This window comes from Phyllostomus hastatus, unplaced genomic scaffold, assembly GCF_019186645.2.
Source record: "Phyllostomus hastatus isolate PE091 unplaced genomic scaffold, TTU_PhHast_1.1 phas_contig_40, whole genome shotgun sequence".
Classification (NCBI taxonomy): domain Eukaryota; kingdom Metazoa; phylum Chordata; class Mammalia; order Chiroptera; family Phyllostomidae; genus Phyllostomus; species Phyllostomus hastatus.
In genome coordinates, this window is record NW_025333872.1 from 41,377,146 (window position 1) to 41,394,927 (window position 17,782).

Genomic DNA, 17,782 nt, shown 5'->3' on the forward strand with positions numbered 1-17,782 from the left:
AAAATGCCTTTAAGTCACCTAGATTAACATAATTTTCGATCTTAATACTACAACTTAAAACAATTGAAAGTACATACCCCCAGAAAAAAAAATTTGTTAATTTTTATTATAAATCTACAAAACCTTAAAACTTAACACTTTTAATTCCAGAATCAACCGCTTTCAGTAAGCTTGGAACACTAAATGATTATGCAATCTAAATAATGTATTTCAAGAACAGTGATTATACCTTTCCACAGATGTACACTACTGAAAGAATTTTTTCCACTTACAGAATTCATCTTGTACTGTCTAAATAATGTCAACATTCAATTAAACATTAACAGGCAAACTGATTATTGGCTAGTCTAAAACTGTAGGGAATGGGTAGAAAATATAATTTCCCCTTTTCTGATTATCTATTCATAACAGGGAATTTTGTATTTTGTTTTAAGTTTCATGCTTGTGCTCAACAATAACATATTTGTGCTTCCAAGTTACACAATCAACACTCATAACCAATCAATTTCTTTTTTTTTTAAGTGCCAGCAATAAAGTTTGGGGACTTTTTTTAAGTCAAGCACAGGATAACTAAAACCAAGAAGTTTCCATTTTATAATATTCTATTTTGTTTTATCAGTTAAACTGTTTTTTTCTTTAATCATTTGAAGTACCTAAGGAATCTAAAGACAAATGTGCAAAACATTAGGCAATAAGAGAAAGAAAAAAATGTAAAAGTACTGACCAAAAAAATCAAATGAGTAAACTGGAAGAGGCACAAATTTTCTTTATTATTCTATAGCAGTAATACTTATTCATTTGTTAAAAACATCTATCAGTGAAAAATTTTATTTTATAAGTTATAAAAGGTACTTACATTAAATTTAATTATGTCATAAATCAAATATCTAGGAACAGCTTGTCCATTTACTTTGTCAATAATCATTTCCTTGAAAGAGAAAAAAATAAGTTTCTTCATTCTTTAACAGCAATTTCTTTAATTTGATTGAAATATAACAGACATACAGAAAGCACATAAATCATAAATATACAACCTGATGAAATTTCAAGTGAACACACTCAAATCAATATTGTCAGCACCCCCAAAATTATCATCATGAATCTATTTTGTATGAGATAAAATGACAGAATATCTCCTCATTTTTATATTAAATTACTATGCTATGTTTTGTTTTATGTTTGAATTACTAAGCAACTATTAGAATAAAAAGACTATGAATTTTAAATGCCAAATATCAGGAACATTTTTTAAATAATTTTTGTTAAGTCATTATTGATTTATATTTTGTTATATACCAGTTACTTTAATCATAAAATCTATAGATATAAATGGTACCCTTATAACAGATACAACTCCCATACGACCCACACGGTCTTTCTTGGTTCCACATCCCTCTACTATGATGGAAGGGAACAGAGAAAAAACAGTATGATATAATATCACCTATTAGAGCCATTAAATAAAAAGAGCTTAAATTCTACACTCTGACAGAAAAGAGATAAAAGACACTAAAGAATGATTACAAGTATATAATGCAGTATTTTATAAAATTTTAATTCTAATAGGTTTGACCTAAAGTTACTTTACTCCCCTCATAGTCTTCCTAGGAAACTAAACAGGTTTTTAATCTAATTTCATGACAGAAAATCCACATACAACCATCTAAAATTACAAACAATACAATGACCTGGAACAAATATATTTTGTTATTTTAAGAAACTATTATCAATTAATTTCTTTCTCAAATATGTTTGTTAAGCTACAGACATCTGATTGTTGTCTTGAACCCAACTCTCGACATAAATTGTATCATTCATTATTTTAAACTGTTTACCGAAATATTTTAAATACTTGTATCTGAGAAATTCTATGAGCCAACAAAGCAGTACTAATAATAGGTTTTAATTATTCTTTTTGAAACAGAAAGTAAGTAGCCATCCAGGTTCAAACAGCAGACATCTCAGAACTCTCCCCCCCGCCCGCCACCGAAATTACCTGACAAAATGAGAGAAAAAAATCTTTCTTTACACATTAAAAATAGCAAAAAATAAAATGTATTATCAACAAATAAAACAAGTAAAAATGAATAAACAAATGAGTAAGCTTTAAAAACTGACAGCCACAGAAACTACTAAGATTCTGTTAAAACAAAAAGGCACTGCAGGTTTCAGCTCCAAGCCCACTGAAGTCCCAAAAGCCCTACTTGTAAAATTAAAAATTCTTGTAATTCACTATTACCCACAAATATACCACATTTTGCCATGTTTAATGCACACCCATGTTTTAGCACTACCCATGTATAAGGTGCATCTTTAGTATTGCCCATATAATAAGTGCACCCTTATTCTTCCCTCAAAAATTTGGGCCAAAAGTGCACATTATACACAGCAAAATACAGTAGCTAGATACAAATTCAGTGGCTACTGTTATCCACATTTTTCCCCTCTTCTGATTTGTAGAATAATAAAAAGAGCAGAGTACTATTTCTGCTCCCAGGCTCCACACTGAACTGAAGAAATAATCTGAGTATTACTGGAAAAGATATGGTTCCCAACTAGCTGAAGAAAACATTCACCAAAAGTTTTTTAAAAGCAAACAGAACCCAGGGATTCTAACAAAGACCAAATACCTAGGGTGAGTTCTTTCCAGTGAGGCCCTTGGCAAACACCAAGTACCCTTCTCCACAGCAGCCACCTCTGCCCCAAGCTACAGAAAAGTAGGTGAACATAAAATACCTAAGCTTAACACTTAGTTAATTGAAGGCCTTGTACACTTTGGTGGGGTTGTAAAATGCTGAACCACTTTGGAAAGTAGTATGGCAGTTCCACCTAAAAACTTGAAATAGAACTATCATGCCCTGGCCAGTGTAGTTCCACTGGAGTGTCGTTCTGTAACCAAAAGTTCATGGGTTCAATTTCCAGTAAGGACACATACCCAGGTTGTGGGTTCAGTCCCCAGTTGGGGCACATGCAAAGACCAACTGATATTTCTCTCACATCGATGTTTCTCCCTCTCAATCTCTCTCTCTCCGCCCCGCCCCGCTTCCCTCTTTCTCTCTCTCTAAAGCAATGAAAAAAAAATTGTCCTTGGGTGAGATAAAAAGAAAAAATAAATAAAATTATGATATGATCCAGCAAATCCATTTCTGGCTATACATCCAACAGAATTGAAAGCAGGGTCTTAAAAGAGATATCTGCATACTATCATTTATAGAAGCATTATTCCAACAGCTAAAAGACAGAAGCAACCCAAATGTGAGACAGATAAATTTGGGGTGTGTGTGTGTGTGTGTGTGTGTGTGTAGTGGAACACTATTCAGCCTTGCAAAGGAAGGAACATTGAGGACATTGTGCTAAGTGAACTAAGCCAGTCACAAAAAGACAAATACTGTATGATTTCATGTATACAAGGTATCTAAGTAGTTAAATTCATACAGATAGAGAGTACAATGATGGTTGCCATGGGGTAATGGGGAGCTGTTTCATTGGTACAGAGTTTCAGTTTCACATGATAACCAAGAGTTCTGGAGATGAGCCCTACAACTGTCCCAGCTTACTGCCCAAGGAGTGTTTCCAGGATTTGATGCAGGCATAGGGGCCCAGGGCGGAGTCCAGCTTTTTCCCTGAGTTGAGAAAATGGAACAGGTTGTCTACAGAGACCAATGAAGCTAGAGTTCTGAGGGTAGAGTATGAGAGAGAGAGAGATGTGAGAGAGAGATGCCCAGAGAAAGAACTCCAGACATTTGCAGAAAGACCTCCATGAGTATTCAGCAGAGAATGCATGTAAGGAAACTATTCAAAGCCAGGAAAGAAAAGTTTTAGAGGGAATATATCTGACACTGACACAAGGTTGAGAATAAGGTGCCTGTTCCTGCCAGCCAGACTAGAAAAATCTCTTCCTTCACAGGGCATTAGTACTCAGAAGGATTTTGTCTCAGTAATGGAGAATAACTATCCCTAAAAAACCTTAAAAGCAATACTAGAAAGGTACAAAGTTACAAAGGTACAAAGGTTCCAAAAAATTAACTGCATGCCAGAACAAGCTCACAAGTATTTGTGGGAATACAAAAATATTAAGACCCCAAAAAAGTAAAATTCAAAATGCCTGGCATTCAATAGAAAATTACCAGGTAAACAAAGAGGCAAAAATACACAATGCATGAAAAGGAGAAAAATCCATTGATACAGGCCCCAACTGAAAGAACTGTTAGAGTTAGCAAGCAAGAACGTTATGATGGCTTATTACAACAGTATTTCATATATTTAAAAGTTAAGTAGAGACATAAAAGACACACAAATGCACACAAAAGGCTCCAAGTGAATTTCTAGAGGTAAAAATGTCTGAGGTAAAAAATACCATGGTCGGGATGAACAGCAATTTAAGATATTGCGGAAGCACAGATTAGTGAAGACACAGCAATAGAAACTATCCAAAATATAACAAAGAGAAAAAAGTTTGTTGTTTATTTTGTTGAAAGAGTATCAAGTAATTAAATCTCCAAAAAGAGAAAGGGCAGAAATAATGACAAAAAATTTCCTACTTCTTATGAAAATTGTAAAAGATATTCAACAAACCCCAAGCATAAGAAATCTCAAGAAGATTATACCAAGGCATGTCAACTTTAGATCCCTCAAGAGCTTGTGAGAAATTGCTCCACTGTATTTTTGTGTTAAACATTATTGGGGAGAAATCTGAAGTTTCAATCCTACATTATGGGCTCCACCAAAAGAAAAAAAAAATTCCTGAATGTTTGACTTTTCTAACCTCCTTACTTTTCTATATTCCATTCCCTTTAAGTCCTCGGGCACCCACCCTTTTCTGCCTATCCATTTCTTGAACTCAAACTATGTATCAGGCATTGGTCTAAGTGCTGGAGAAATTAAGCATATAGTCCTTACCTTCAAGGGACTTAGAGTCTCAGACAGGAAAACATATAGGGAGCTAGGTCCAATGAAAAGCTATAGTTTTAATGAGAGACAGCCATAGAGATAGAATGACCATGTAGTTTTAATGTTTAAACCAGGATACTTCTGAGACTGAAACAGATGGCTAATAATAATTACACTAATGAGACAGGTGTACACCTATACTACTAGTCCAGCCAAATAAGGACATATGGTATAAGCTTATTTATACTTGAAGATTAAGAGAAAGGTTTGATAATAAGGTGTGAGATCCATTAGCTGAATCCTGAAAGATGCAGCTGATATTTTCTAGCAGAATGGTGGACAGACAAAATGGTATTACAAAAGCAACAAAAAAGATGGTCTGCGGTACATTGTCCAAAGCTCAATATAGGAGAAACTTACAGTGCAAGGGCTCGCAGTAAAAGATGACAGTAATGATATTGGCATGTCCCAGATATAGAGAAGATTACGCTGAGTAGTTTGGATTTCATGCTATGTGCAATGAGGAAGCTTTGAAAGGTTTTAATGAGGGACTAATTAACTATTCTCTGGGAAACCTGTGGGCCTTCAAAGCTCATCTCAAGAGTAACCCACCCACTCTTTAAAATCTTTCAGGTGAGGTCCACTTATTTCTAATGATCACATCCATCTAGGTGATAAAATGTTATGAGATTAAATAGTAATAGTCATTTTGAATATTAAAAATCTTTTGAATATACTAAAAACACTGAATCATACACCCTAAAGTGGTGAATTTTGTAGTATGTTAATTACATTTTAACTTTTTAACCTCAGTAAAACTTTTTTAATCCTAAAATCAGTTCTTCCGACTGAAGAAAAATGATGGAACCCCAGATACACAGCACATAATTAAATGTCAGCTACATACATACTGATTATACATGTTCCACAGACACAGCAAAATAACAAAGGTACATCAAAATATTAAGAACAAACTGGCAGTACCCAGGGTGGAGTTGGGAAGGGATAATGGGGGAAAAGAGGAAAGGGTTTTTGGGAACAACTATAAAGGACACATGGACAAAACCAAGGGCAGGCTGGGATCAGGGGAGAGAAGTGGGGATGGCTGGGGTTGGGAGTGGAGGCGGGGAAATGCAGACAACTACTTGAACAAGAATGAAATAAAAATAATAATAATAAATAAAACAAAAAAAAGTTAAAACATAATCCCTTCTTGACAGCTGAATTTTTCTACTCTATAATGTACAAACTTTCTAAAACTTTTTAAGTGAGCATGCATATTCCCTTATAAAAAATTAGCAGTTGAAAGACATGCCATTTCCCCAAGATTCTTGCTATTAACTTTAATGATGAAATGCCACAGCCTCCTCTTAACCTCAATGTAAAATTGACTGAATTTCACTGGTTTGTTTCAAATGAATTAATGCCATATTTCTAAACTTCTATTTTCCACATTTCGTGGGTCAAAGAACGTCAGAGAACAAAACAAAAGCTTTATTGCTCACATCTGACAGCCAGACAATTAAGTAGTTTGAGTTATTCTTGGATTTGGAATTTCACAAAAACAATTTGCAAATGAAAATGTAGAAGAAACAGGAAACTACAGAAGACTGTTTTAATTAACTGGAAAAATAAGTATGGCAACTGTAAGTCTGGTCCAAGTAAACTGACATCATGAATCACATTGCTATTTTAAAATCTCACCAGAGTTATTATGCTGCTCTCAGTTAACCAAGTTTGGGTGAAAATAAATAGTATTGCTAAGTTAAATCTGCAGATGGTTAAACATCTAAATTTTTAAGCACTATTTCCTACCTGGAATGCCCTCAGGCCACGTCCAACAAAAATCTCTCTATAGAAATCTTTCTATATCTAATGCCAATTCCTCTATTAAAAACATCTTTAGTTCTTAACTAACTAGATGCAATGTATTTCTTCTCTAAACCACCACAGAACTTGTTTTAAATACCAATCCTTAGGTTATCATTTTATCCATTACCAATCATTCTGCACCCCTACCCAAAGAAGTAAAATGTCTCAAAGGTGAGACCTTCTCCTCACCCCCCTAAGCAATGCCTGCACTCTTAGCACAGCAACTTGAACGTGACAGGCACTCAAAAAACATTAGTTCAATTAAAACTATACTAAATATTTACAAATGCTGTGATGTAAAAGTTGTTTTCCTCATTTTGTTTTATCAATTACAATGCTAAAAAACTCTATCTTAAAAAAACAAAAACTAAAGTGTCCTAGCTGCTCCTGCCGACTAACCAGCAGGGCTGCCGCACTGGCTGTGCAGTTTATGTACAGCACAGCACGCAGGTGCCAGTTACATCAGCTGCGAGAATGGCGCACCCTGGGGATGTGCAGTGAACAACACATCCAACCTTACGCAGTGGCTCTGTCTCCCACAAGGGCATGTGTATACGTGTGCATAGCACACATGTACACATGCACACATAGGTTACTAAAATTTGTGTATATACATATGCATTTGTCATTTTGATTACAAAATGGTAGTTCACTACACACCTGGTTACAGAAATGACAGTGTACTAGTGGTCCCACAGAGTATACACAGTATAAAGCACTCTGTGCTTTGTGACTCTACAGTTACTCTTGGCTCAGTCTCCATCTGACTCTACTACCTTCTTACTATCTTCCTAATCTCCAGTACCTAGCTCACAGTCATCCTGGACTCCTGCCACCACTCATTATGACACATCTAATGCTTTTCTTGATCTCATTTCCACTGCTCTGTTTCACAGGACCTGAACCACTAACTCTCTCGGGGTCACACCCTGAACCTTCTCATCACTCAAACTAACTCAAACATTCTATTCTCCAATCACAGTCTTCCACCTTCTGGACCTAGAATATTGCACACTCCAATATGTAGTTGGCAAATAAAAACAAAGAACAAGAGATGGGAGCAACAAGCATTCAGGATACTTGGAAAGTGGTATTCCCTCTTTTAAACAAATAAATGAATATATGTCTTTTTGTATATGTGATTTTCATTAGGGTAATTCCATCATTGAGAGTTTAAGTGAACATTCCCAAGCTACCACCTATCATCCCAATTATCTGTTCATTTAAACCAGAATCAGAGGAGCAAATTTTATCTTAAGACAGGAAGTACTGTCTGTGAGTGATAAAGGTTCGACACTGAAGATAGAAAAGAAATTTTAAATAATGTGAGTAGTATCCCTAGAAAAAGGAGACTGGAAGTTCTGGGAAGTTATAAGAAAGCTACAGAACCCTGTTTCCTCCAAGGAAAGGCAGAGACGGTGTGGTAGGCCGGTAAACCATACAACCAAACACAGAAAACACAAACGTCTGACAACAAGCCTATCAGAGATTACTCTGCAGAGAATGCAGATATAAGCTTATCGGTGTATAGATCTGCACATAAAGTATAACATACTAATCAAGACTAATAGCCTGTTTACCCAAAAGCTAAAGAGAGAGCAAAATCTAAGTGGCAAACTTCAGAACAGCCAGGAGATTGGGTATTCTTGGGCTGTCAGACATTAAACTACATGCTAAAGTTACAGTATTTAAATCAATATAAAACTACCACTGGAAGACCAAAATAGTAATGAAATGGGAAAATGAATCAAGAAAGAAACAATGGTATGTATATAAAAGAATCCACCATACAATAAAAAAATGATAAGGTCAATTAAAAAGGAAAAACAGATTAGCTGAAGGGTATTGAGGCAACAGTTTCAACATCTGGAAATAAATAAAACTGTACCCCTATTTTGTCCCTTTTATCAAAATGTATTTCAGATAGATACTGAAATACTCAAATACTTAATGATGTAAATTAAACCATAAAAGTACTAGAAAAAGTGAAGGTATTATAATAATTCTGAAGTAAAATATCTTTTCCTAAAATGACACAGAAGCCAAATATTACAAATCAAGGGATTTATAAATTTACCTACATAAATTTAAACTTGAGCCACCAAAAATAATAGAAAAAGTAAAAACACATTTTTCAAAATGTTTCATGAAGTAATATGCCCAATAGACAAAAACTTCTCATAAGTCAATATGAAAAATGATAAACACCCACTAGAAAAATGTATAAGGTTTTGAATGGACAACTCACAGAAGAAATATAATAATTCATAAATAAGTGAAAAGGAGTTAAACTTCATTAACAATTCACATAAATGCATATTAAAAGAGGTAAAAGAGGTAAATAATTCATTTTATAATGTGCCAGACACTATTACGGCACTTTATAGATTCTCCAACTTAGCATCTTCACAACAACATCAAGAACTAAGTACTGTTATTAGCCTCACTTCACTAGAGACGAGAAAACTGAGAAAATTATATAAGGTCCCTCAGGTAATAACTGATGGAACCAGTAAGACACCACAGTTAGAGTTAGGGCTCTTAACCCCTATATCGTACTGCCTCTTAAAATGGAAAAGTCATTCTTTCCTTCGCCAAAGTAAAAAACATTAAATTCTCAAAACCCAGTGTTAAGATAACATTCAGATTCTTTACATATGGTTGTCAGAACTGTACATGTATTCAAACTTTCTGCAATTATACGTGTCAATATTTAAAATGGGCATGCCCTTGAAGCCAATGTAGTGAACACAGTAAAACCCATAACCACCCCTTCTCCTTGGGAGCACAACTCCTCCTGCACTCCAAGTGGTACCACTACCAGTGACATCCTGGCCTCCACTGTCACTCTTCTATGGGTATTATATAACTCAGATGCAGCCTTTGGAGTCTTCCCTTGGACTGACCTATGGCTATTGGGAGAAAAAGTTACCTTTCTGCTTGGGCTGCAATCCAATTTGCCTACCAGGTGGAAAGAGTCTTCATGCAGAATGAGAGCAGACAAACAACACAAAGAAAGAGAGAGCTTGGCTGATATCATCTGAGCCCGCAGATCCAGCCTGAAGCAAGCCTACCGGAAATTTAATTATTTGTGCCAATCTACTTCCTTTTTTACTTTAGTTACTTTGACTTGGACTTCAGTTACTTGCAGTCAAAAGATTCTAAATATATATTACAATTTTGCCTCTAAGAATTATCTTAATTATAAAATTGCACGATTGTGAAAGGGAAAAAAGTATAAGGATATGCATTCAGGCATGTCTTACGATAGAAAAAAAAACCACAAAAAATCAAAATGTCCACCAAAAGAGAACTAGTTTTTAAAAACCATAAAACTATTTCTCGAACATGCCTGATTAGAATCACTTGGGCACTTTTTAAAAGTACAGATACCATGGCCCCTGGGAAAATCTAATTCATTACTTCCATGTTGGACTATTGGGATGGGTCATGTATTTAACAAGCAGCCTCTACAATTTTCACAATCAAAATAGTTTGGGAGCCCAAAATTATGATGCATGCATATACAATGGTATATCATTCAAGCCTTTATATGAAAGATGTCCAAAACAAATTGCTAAGTGGAAAAAAAAGACAAGCTACAAAACTCATGTAACATTTGAATCCTTTCGTGCAAAATTATGTAATTGTCCATGTGTGTACATGTTTGAGCAAAGCACTCATTTCCAACAAGGGGAGAGGTACAGCAATTATTCAGAATTTACTGGGACTAGATCAAGTCCCAACTCCCCTCAAAACTCCTATACACATTCTGTTTAAGAATCTATACTGTGAGCTGCAATTACTACTATGAATGTTATATTCTTCAGGAACAGACATAAGACTGAACACAGTGGCACAGAGAAAAGTCTGAAATAATGTTTATCAAAATGGTAACAGAAGTTACTCCAAAGGTAGAAGTTCAGGTAATTTTTACCAGGTTTTTTATAATGTTTTATATTATTTTAATATTTATGTACAATGAATCTATATTTTGAGAATTGGGGAGAAGAAAGCTATTTGCATAAAAGAAAGTTAAAACATTTTTAATCAAGTAATTTTAACATTATTAAAAACATATTTTTTGAAATGGGAAAATTCTTATCACCTTTCAAAATTAAAATGTTAAAGTATAGTGGCTGATGTAAATAGCACATGTCTTGCCCTGCTGGTGTAGCTCAGTGGATTAAGCACTGGCCTGTGAACCAAAAGGTCACTGGTTTGATCCCAGTCTAGGGCACATGTCTGGATTGTGGGCCAGGTCCCCAGTGGGGGGCGTGCAAGACGCAGCCATACATTGTTGTTTCTCTCCTTCTTGTTCTCCCTTCCTCCTCCTCTCTAAAAAAATAAATAAAATCTAAGCCCTGGCTGGCGTAGCTCAGTGGATTGAGCGCAGGCTGGGAACCAAAGTGTCCCAGGTTCGATTCCCAGCCAGGGTACATTTCTGGGTTGCAGGCCATAACCCCCAGCAACCGCACATTGATGATTCTCTCTCTCTCTCTCTCTATCTCCCTCCCTTCCCTCTCTAAAAAATAAATAAATAAATAAATAAATAAATCTTTTAAAAAGAAATAAAATCTTAAATAAATAAATAAAATCTAAACATTTGCTGAATGAGTGAATCCATATTATGTGAATAAATCATTAAAAATAAACAAATAAAAAGCACGAGTCTCTTAAAGCAAGTATTAGTCCATATAGCTAAAGAGATAAGGGAAAATGTAGTATGCTGTATCACATAATTAAAATTCAACTGACAAGTAAAATAATAAAATAAAATTAGCCTTTTTCAACAAGAATTTTTTTCAAAAAAATCAAGAGTTAACCTTTTTCACTTATTCTCATACCCAAGACAATGATCTAGTGACAGTAATGCAAATAAAAGATAAATGGAATTTAACATCCTAATAAAACTAGATTCAACTCTTTTTTAAAAAAGATTTTATTTATTTATTGAGAGAGGGGAAGGGAAGAAGAAAGAGAGGGAGAGAAACATCAATCGACAATGCATATACTCCCTGATAGGAATCGTATCTTCAACATCTCGTTCACAGGCTGACATTCAAACTACTGAGACATAGGGCAGATCTAATTCTGGATATGCCAGTTATACTTCAATTTAAAAAAACTTTAAAAAAACTAGATTTGAGTCTAAATTTACTATTTCATTAATAAAACACTTTCATTCCAACAGAAAGAAAAATAGCAATGTTAATTTTTTTAAAGAATAAAATATGACTTACCCCATCTAAGAGAGTATTTGATAAATGTATACGGAGATCTTTACGAAATGGGAATTCTAGATTTGAAACATGAAATACTGAATTATCTCTATCAATCATAAAAACTTCATTTGTGCCATCAATCAACATCATGTATCTGTAAATAAAACATTAAAAAGGCAGTATTAACAACATAATTCAGGAATAGGATAAAAAGAAATAATAAAGTTTTTTTTCCTCAGACTTAGCATAGCTATAAGGAATAATGTTCACTAGATTCCTTCCCATCCCCTATCATTCAGATTAAAGTACCACAAATAACAAATGTTCTTTTTTTAAAAAAAAAGTCCTATGAAAAACACAGGGTATAGAGAAATCAAAGCTTTTTATGGAGACAACATGATGCTAAAGGGCAATTTTATGACCCATTTAGTAGAGAACAGTTCTCTTATTCTTATTATATCTCAAACATCAAAGTTTATAGAACATACATATATGCAATTAATTGTATTTTATGTATTACACTCTCCCGTTTGTAGTACAAAAAAATAAAGTAATTTGCAAATGACCAGACTTCAAACTACCCAATGCTCTTTCCATACCCTACAGTTAGCAAAACAGCCTCTCTCCTTGCATCAAAATTACAGCATAGCCAGACATCATCATTTCAGGTATAATTCTTATTTATTACTATCAAATTAAATTTTTAAACTCTGGGGAAAATGGCTATTGGGTAGTTGGAAAAGGGTATAGGGAATAAATGGTGATGAAAAAAATAAAAATAATAAGTTTTAAAAAAATAAAATAGAATACTCTGCTCAAGATGCAGGTATAGGTAAACAGAGCTTGCCTCCTCACACAACCACAAAAAAATTACAACTAGACTACAAAACAAGTTATCACCCAGACTCATCAGAAAATCAAGATCCATGGAAGTCTGACAACCAAGCAATTAAAGAAGTCACACTCATCCAGACGGGTAGGAGGGTTAGAGAGACAAGGAGAGGCCAGGAGATGTGGGACAGGCAGTCACACACGCACATATGGTAGATAAAAATCAGGAGGGACACCTCAGGAGCAAGGGATCCTAGCCCACATCAAACCACCCAGCCCAGGTCTCAGTGCCAACAAGATAAGTTCCCATAACTTCTGGTTGTAAAAACCAGTGGGTGTTGGGGCAGTGGAAGAAACTGCAGGATTCTCAATAGTCTCTTCTTAAAGGGTCTACAATGGATTTAGGATTTACGCAGATATTCCCTTTGGACTCCAGCACTGCGGGCAGCCACTGTAACAGCACCACTGGCATACAGGGAGAAATTGATGTGTCTAGCATCAGGGTGAGTACCAGGGGACAGCTTCCTCCTGCACAAAACTCCAGAGGCCAGGCAGTGGCACTGTCCCCTTTCTGAGCCCTCCCCCACACAAAGCCACAGGGTGGCAACACCATTTTGGATACTCTATCAACTTGGTTCACATGGGTTGCCCTACCCCGGCGATTACCTAAGGCTCCACCCCATCCAACGTATAGGTGCACTTTTCTACAACAGGCTACCCTACTAAGACAGGAAGTCAAAGCAGCTCTACCTAATACACAGAAATGAACACAGGGAGGCTGCCAAAATGAGGAGACAAAGAAATATGGCCCAAATGAAAGAACAGAACAAAACTCCAGAAAAAGAACCAAACAACATGGAGGTAAGCAATCTTTCAGATGCAGAGTTCAAAACACTGCTTATTAGGATGCTCAAGGAACTCACTAGGCACTTCAACAGAATAAAAAAGACCCAGGAAGAAATGAACCTTACATAAGTGACATAAAGAAAAATTTATAGGGAACCAAGAGTAGAGTGCATGAAGCTGAGAATCAAATCAATGATGTGGAACATAAGGAAGAAAAAAAACACTCAATCAGAACAGCAAGAAGAAAGAAGAACCCCCCCAAAATAAGGATAGGCTAAGGAGCCTCTGGGACAACTTCAAACACAGCAACATTCACATCAGAGGGGTGCCAGAAGGAGAAGAGAAAGAGCAAGAAACTGAAAACTTAATTGAAAAAATGATGAAATAAAACTTCCCTAATTTGGTGAAGGAAACAGACATACAAGTCCAGGAAGCAGAGAGAGTCTCAAACAAGATGGACACCAAGAGGAACACACCAAGACACATCATAATTAAAATGCCAAAGGTTAAAGATAAAGAATCTTAGAAGCAGCAAGAGAAAAGGAGAGTTACCTACAAAGGAGTTCCCATAAGACTATCGGCTGATTTCTCAAAAGAAACTGCAGGCTAGAAGGGACTGGCAAGAAGTATTCAATGTAATAAAAAGGAAGGACCTACAACCAAGATTATTCTATCCAGCAAAGCTGTCATTTAGAATGAAGAGCAGATAAAGTGCTTCTCAGACAAGGTAAAGATAAAGGAGTTCATCATTACCAAGCCGTTATTATATGAAATGTTAAAGGGACTTATCTGAGAAAAAGACCAAAACTATGAACATTAAAATGGCAATAAAGTCACAACTATCAACAAATGAATCTAAAAAAACAACTAAGCATATAAGCAGAACAGAAACAGAATCATAGATATGGAGATCATTTGGAAGAGTATCAGTTGGGAGGGAAAAGGAGGAGAATGGGGGGAAAGTACAGGGATTAAGAAGTACAAATTGGTAGGTACAGAATAGGGGGATGTTAAGAACAGTATAGGAAATGGAGTTATATGCATGGCCCAAAGAACTTATATTCATGACCCATGGACATGAACTGAAGGGGGGGATGCCAAAGGAAATGAGGGGTACTGGGTAGAGGGGGCAAAGTGGGGAAGATTGGGACAAATGTAATAGCATAATTAATAAAATACATTTTTTAAAAAATATTTTCAAAGTCAAGCTCATGAGAATTTCTATTGGCCTTTATCTTCTTTTAGGGAACCGATGTATGGGGGAATTTATGTACTTTAGAATGTATCATTCTTCAAAGGGGCAAGTTATGATCAATGTTTCCCATCAGTGGATGATCAAGAATGAAGCTCTACTTCATACCACACATAAAAATAAACCCCAGGTGGGCTCAAGTTCAGGAAATTACAGATAGGCAATGCTACCAAATATATAATGGTAAGATTTGGGATAAAAATGGAGACCATATCCAGGTACCAAACTATTCAAAGAATGAGAGAAAATTGACAGCAAGAAATCAGTAAGTTAAAAGGCATAAGCTTCGAAGGAACAGAATAAATGAAAGAGTAGAAGAATAACAGTCTGGATGTACCATTGAGAATGAAGAAGAATGCTGACAGGTCTGTCCAACCTCCAACCCACGGGTTGTCAGAAAAAAAGAATAACTAAAAGATGGAGCTGAATCAAGTTAAGGCCAAGGAACAGAGGAAACATTAAATGAAGAGATGGTAGCGAACATAGAACATGACACCTAACATAACAGAGGATAATCTGTATCCCATAAACAAATGTTCTAAAGAGCAGAGAGACATGTTTAGGCCAGGCAAGGACAAATAGGAGAGCTGATTACCGTAAAAGAAATACGAGACAACAGGTTGAGTGAGTAGCAAGCAGCAAGGAGACCAAAGGGGCTAGACTTTTCGATTGGGTTGGAAGCAACCTGTTACTAATGATTTCAAAATAATTCGTCCCAGCAGGCCCTGGGGGGAGGAGATAGAGAACTCGGAATCTTTGCTACATGGTGAAACGGCTGTAGCCCTCCTAGATCTGGATTATGGAGACTCAGATTTCACTTAGGATAAGTAAAATCAGCCTCATTCTGAACTAAGTGTGCATCTGAGACTCCTAGACCAATTTCCAGGCCTGTAGGCTGACAACAACAGGAATACTTAGTTCCCAAAGCCCTCCTACACATGCTTCTCAAAAACAGCAATTTCCAAATAGGGAGAATCTTGGCTTCCTGGAAGGAATAAGCCTTGCCCTGGATTGTGTTTCAAAAGAATTTAAGTCAGCATAAGGAAAGGTCAAATAAAATGCAATTGTGATATCTTCTACAAAAATAGTATTGAAGACACAATCCATCATGCCATTTAAGGACCTAGACCAGCATTTTACAAAGCTTAATATGTACTTTAAAAAGCATGTCATAATAAAATAAATCAGGGAAATAGTTTATCTTTCTTTGAGAAAGCAAAGATACATATTAGGAATATTTAAGGTTATGAAAAAACCTATAATAAGTTTGTTTATCTTATTTAGCCCACTTTTTATTAAACTCAATCCTAATATGTTAATATTTAGCAGAGTAAGTATTCTATATTCACAATTTGAGGAAAGCTGACTTATGCTAATAAACTTCAGAATTCAGAAAAAAGAAATGGTTTGTCTCTTCTGATCACATGACGATGATGACAGAAATTATATTTCCCTTTTCACTGGGTACCCAGAAGCTCATAATTAAATATAATGTTCAAAATAATACACATTAAATCCCAGGGTGCTGGTACATTTGTTTTCCCTGTCATAAATGTTTATTTTCTATTCATATTTTAAAACACTTATTTGACATATCAGACCCTTCCTTTTACTTCAAGTGGAACATCTAACAGAAAATACTATATATATGCTCTGGCTGGTGTGTCTCAATGGATTGAGCAACCACCCGCCTGCGAACCAAAGGATCAATGGTTCGATTCCCAGTCAGGGCACATGCCTGTGTTGCAGGCTAGGTCCCCAGTAAGTGGCACATGAAAGGCAACCACACATTGATGTTTCTCTCCATTTCTTTCTCCCTTCCTTCCCCTCTCTCTAAAAATAAAAAATAAATAAATAAACTTTAAAAAAAGAAAATACTGTATATATACACTTACAGGTAAACAGAGTAGAGGGCCAAGAAAGAAAAGGGTTTAGAAGACAGAATTCCCTATAAAGGATTGCTCATGGGAAACACTGCTTATACCTACAGAGATACTATAGAAATTACTTCGCAGCTAATATTTCGGGATTCTTCTGCACATAAAAATTTTCAGGCTTTCGAACACAAGTTTCTGGAATATGATATTTAATTTGAACTCCAATCTTCCCAAATCATGTGTTCTTTTGTTATATAATACCTGTAACAAGTAAGGAGCTATTTTATGTTAGTGAAGGAAGGTAAAAAAGTGGAAATATTTCTACAATATTCCAAAGTTTCTAACAACAACCAGATCCTTTAAAAAGAGGCAACGATACCATATACTGTCAGACACTGGTTTAGTATATAATTAACCATACCTTCAGGAGTGTAATATAACTTCCTATTAAATAGGAAATTACCTCAATTGCAAACTTAATACTCATAATTACTAAGTTGTTTGTATTATATTCATTCTCACTGAAAGACAAAAATTAATTCAACAGAAGTTTCACTGAATTAGAAAACTGGACTCACTTTTTATATTCAAGTATATACACCAAGGAGCTATATAAATTACAGAAATTTATAAATTGCTATACTTTACATGCTAGTTTTCCAGCTTTACTAGAAACAATCTTTTATAGCAATCACTGAGATGTGAGACAGCTAATCAAGTAAGACCATCAAATATAAATTAATGAAATTTAGGAAAGTACATAATTAAAGAAGAGAAAAATTACTTTAAAATATTGGTGACTAATAGTATCTCAAGTCCTGATTCACATTCCAAATATTAGTAGTCTGGGAATAAAACAAAATTTAAACTTTTTATAATTTAATTTCATTACCAATTCAGACTAGACTTCACCATCAATTAAGTTTCTAGTTTATCTTACACTCTATGAAAACAGAGACCATATCAATTTTGTTCTTTCCCACAGACCA

General features: G+C 35.3%; 1 protein-coding gene across 2 annotated transcripts in view; it reads right to left on the reverse strand.

Annotated features, from left to right (window-relative positions):
* Positions 1-17,782, reverse strand: part of RNGTT (RNA guanylyltransferase and 5'-phosphatase) — a 242,293-nt gene that overhangs the window by 162,388 nt on the left and 62,123 nt on the right. For both annotated transcript variants that reach the window (XM_045843819.1, XM_045843818.1), the window contains exons 9-10: positions 12,006-12,141; positions 857-928 (exon numbers count right to left, since the gene is read on the reverse strand). In XM_045843819.1, the coding sequence (XP_045699775.1) occupies positions 857-928; positions 12,006-12,141 (208 nt within the window). The remainder of the gene's footprint in view (positions 1-856; positions 929-12,005; positions 12,142-17,782) is intronic.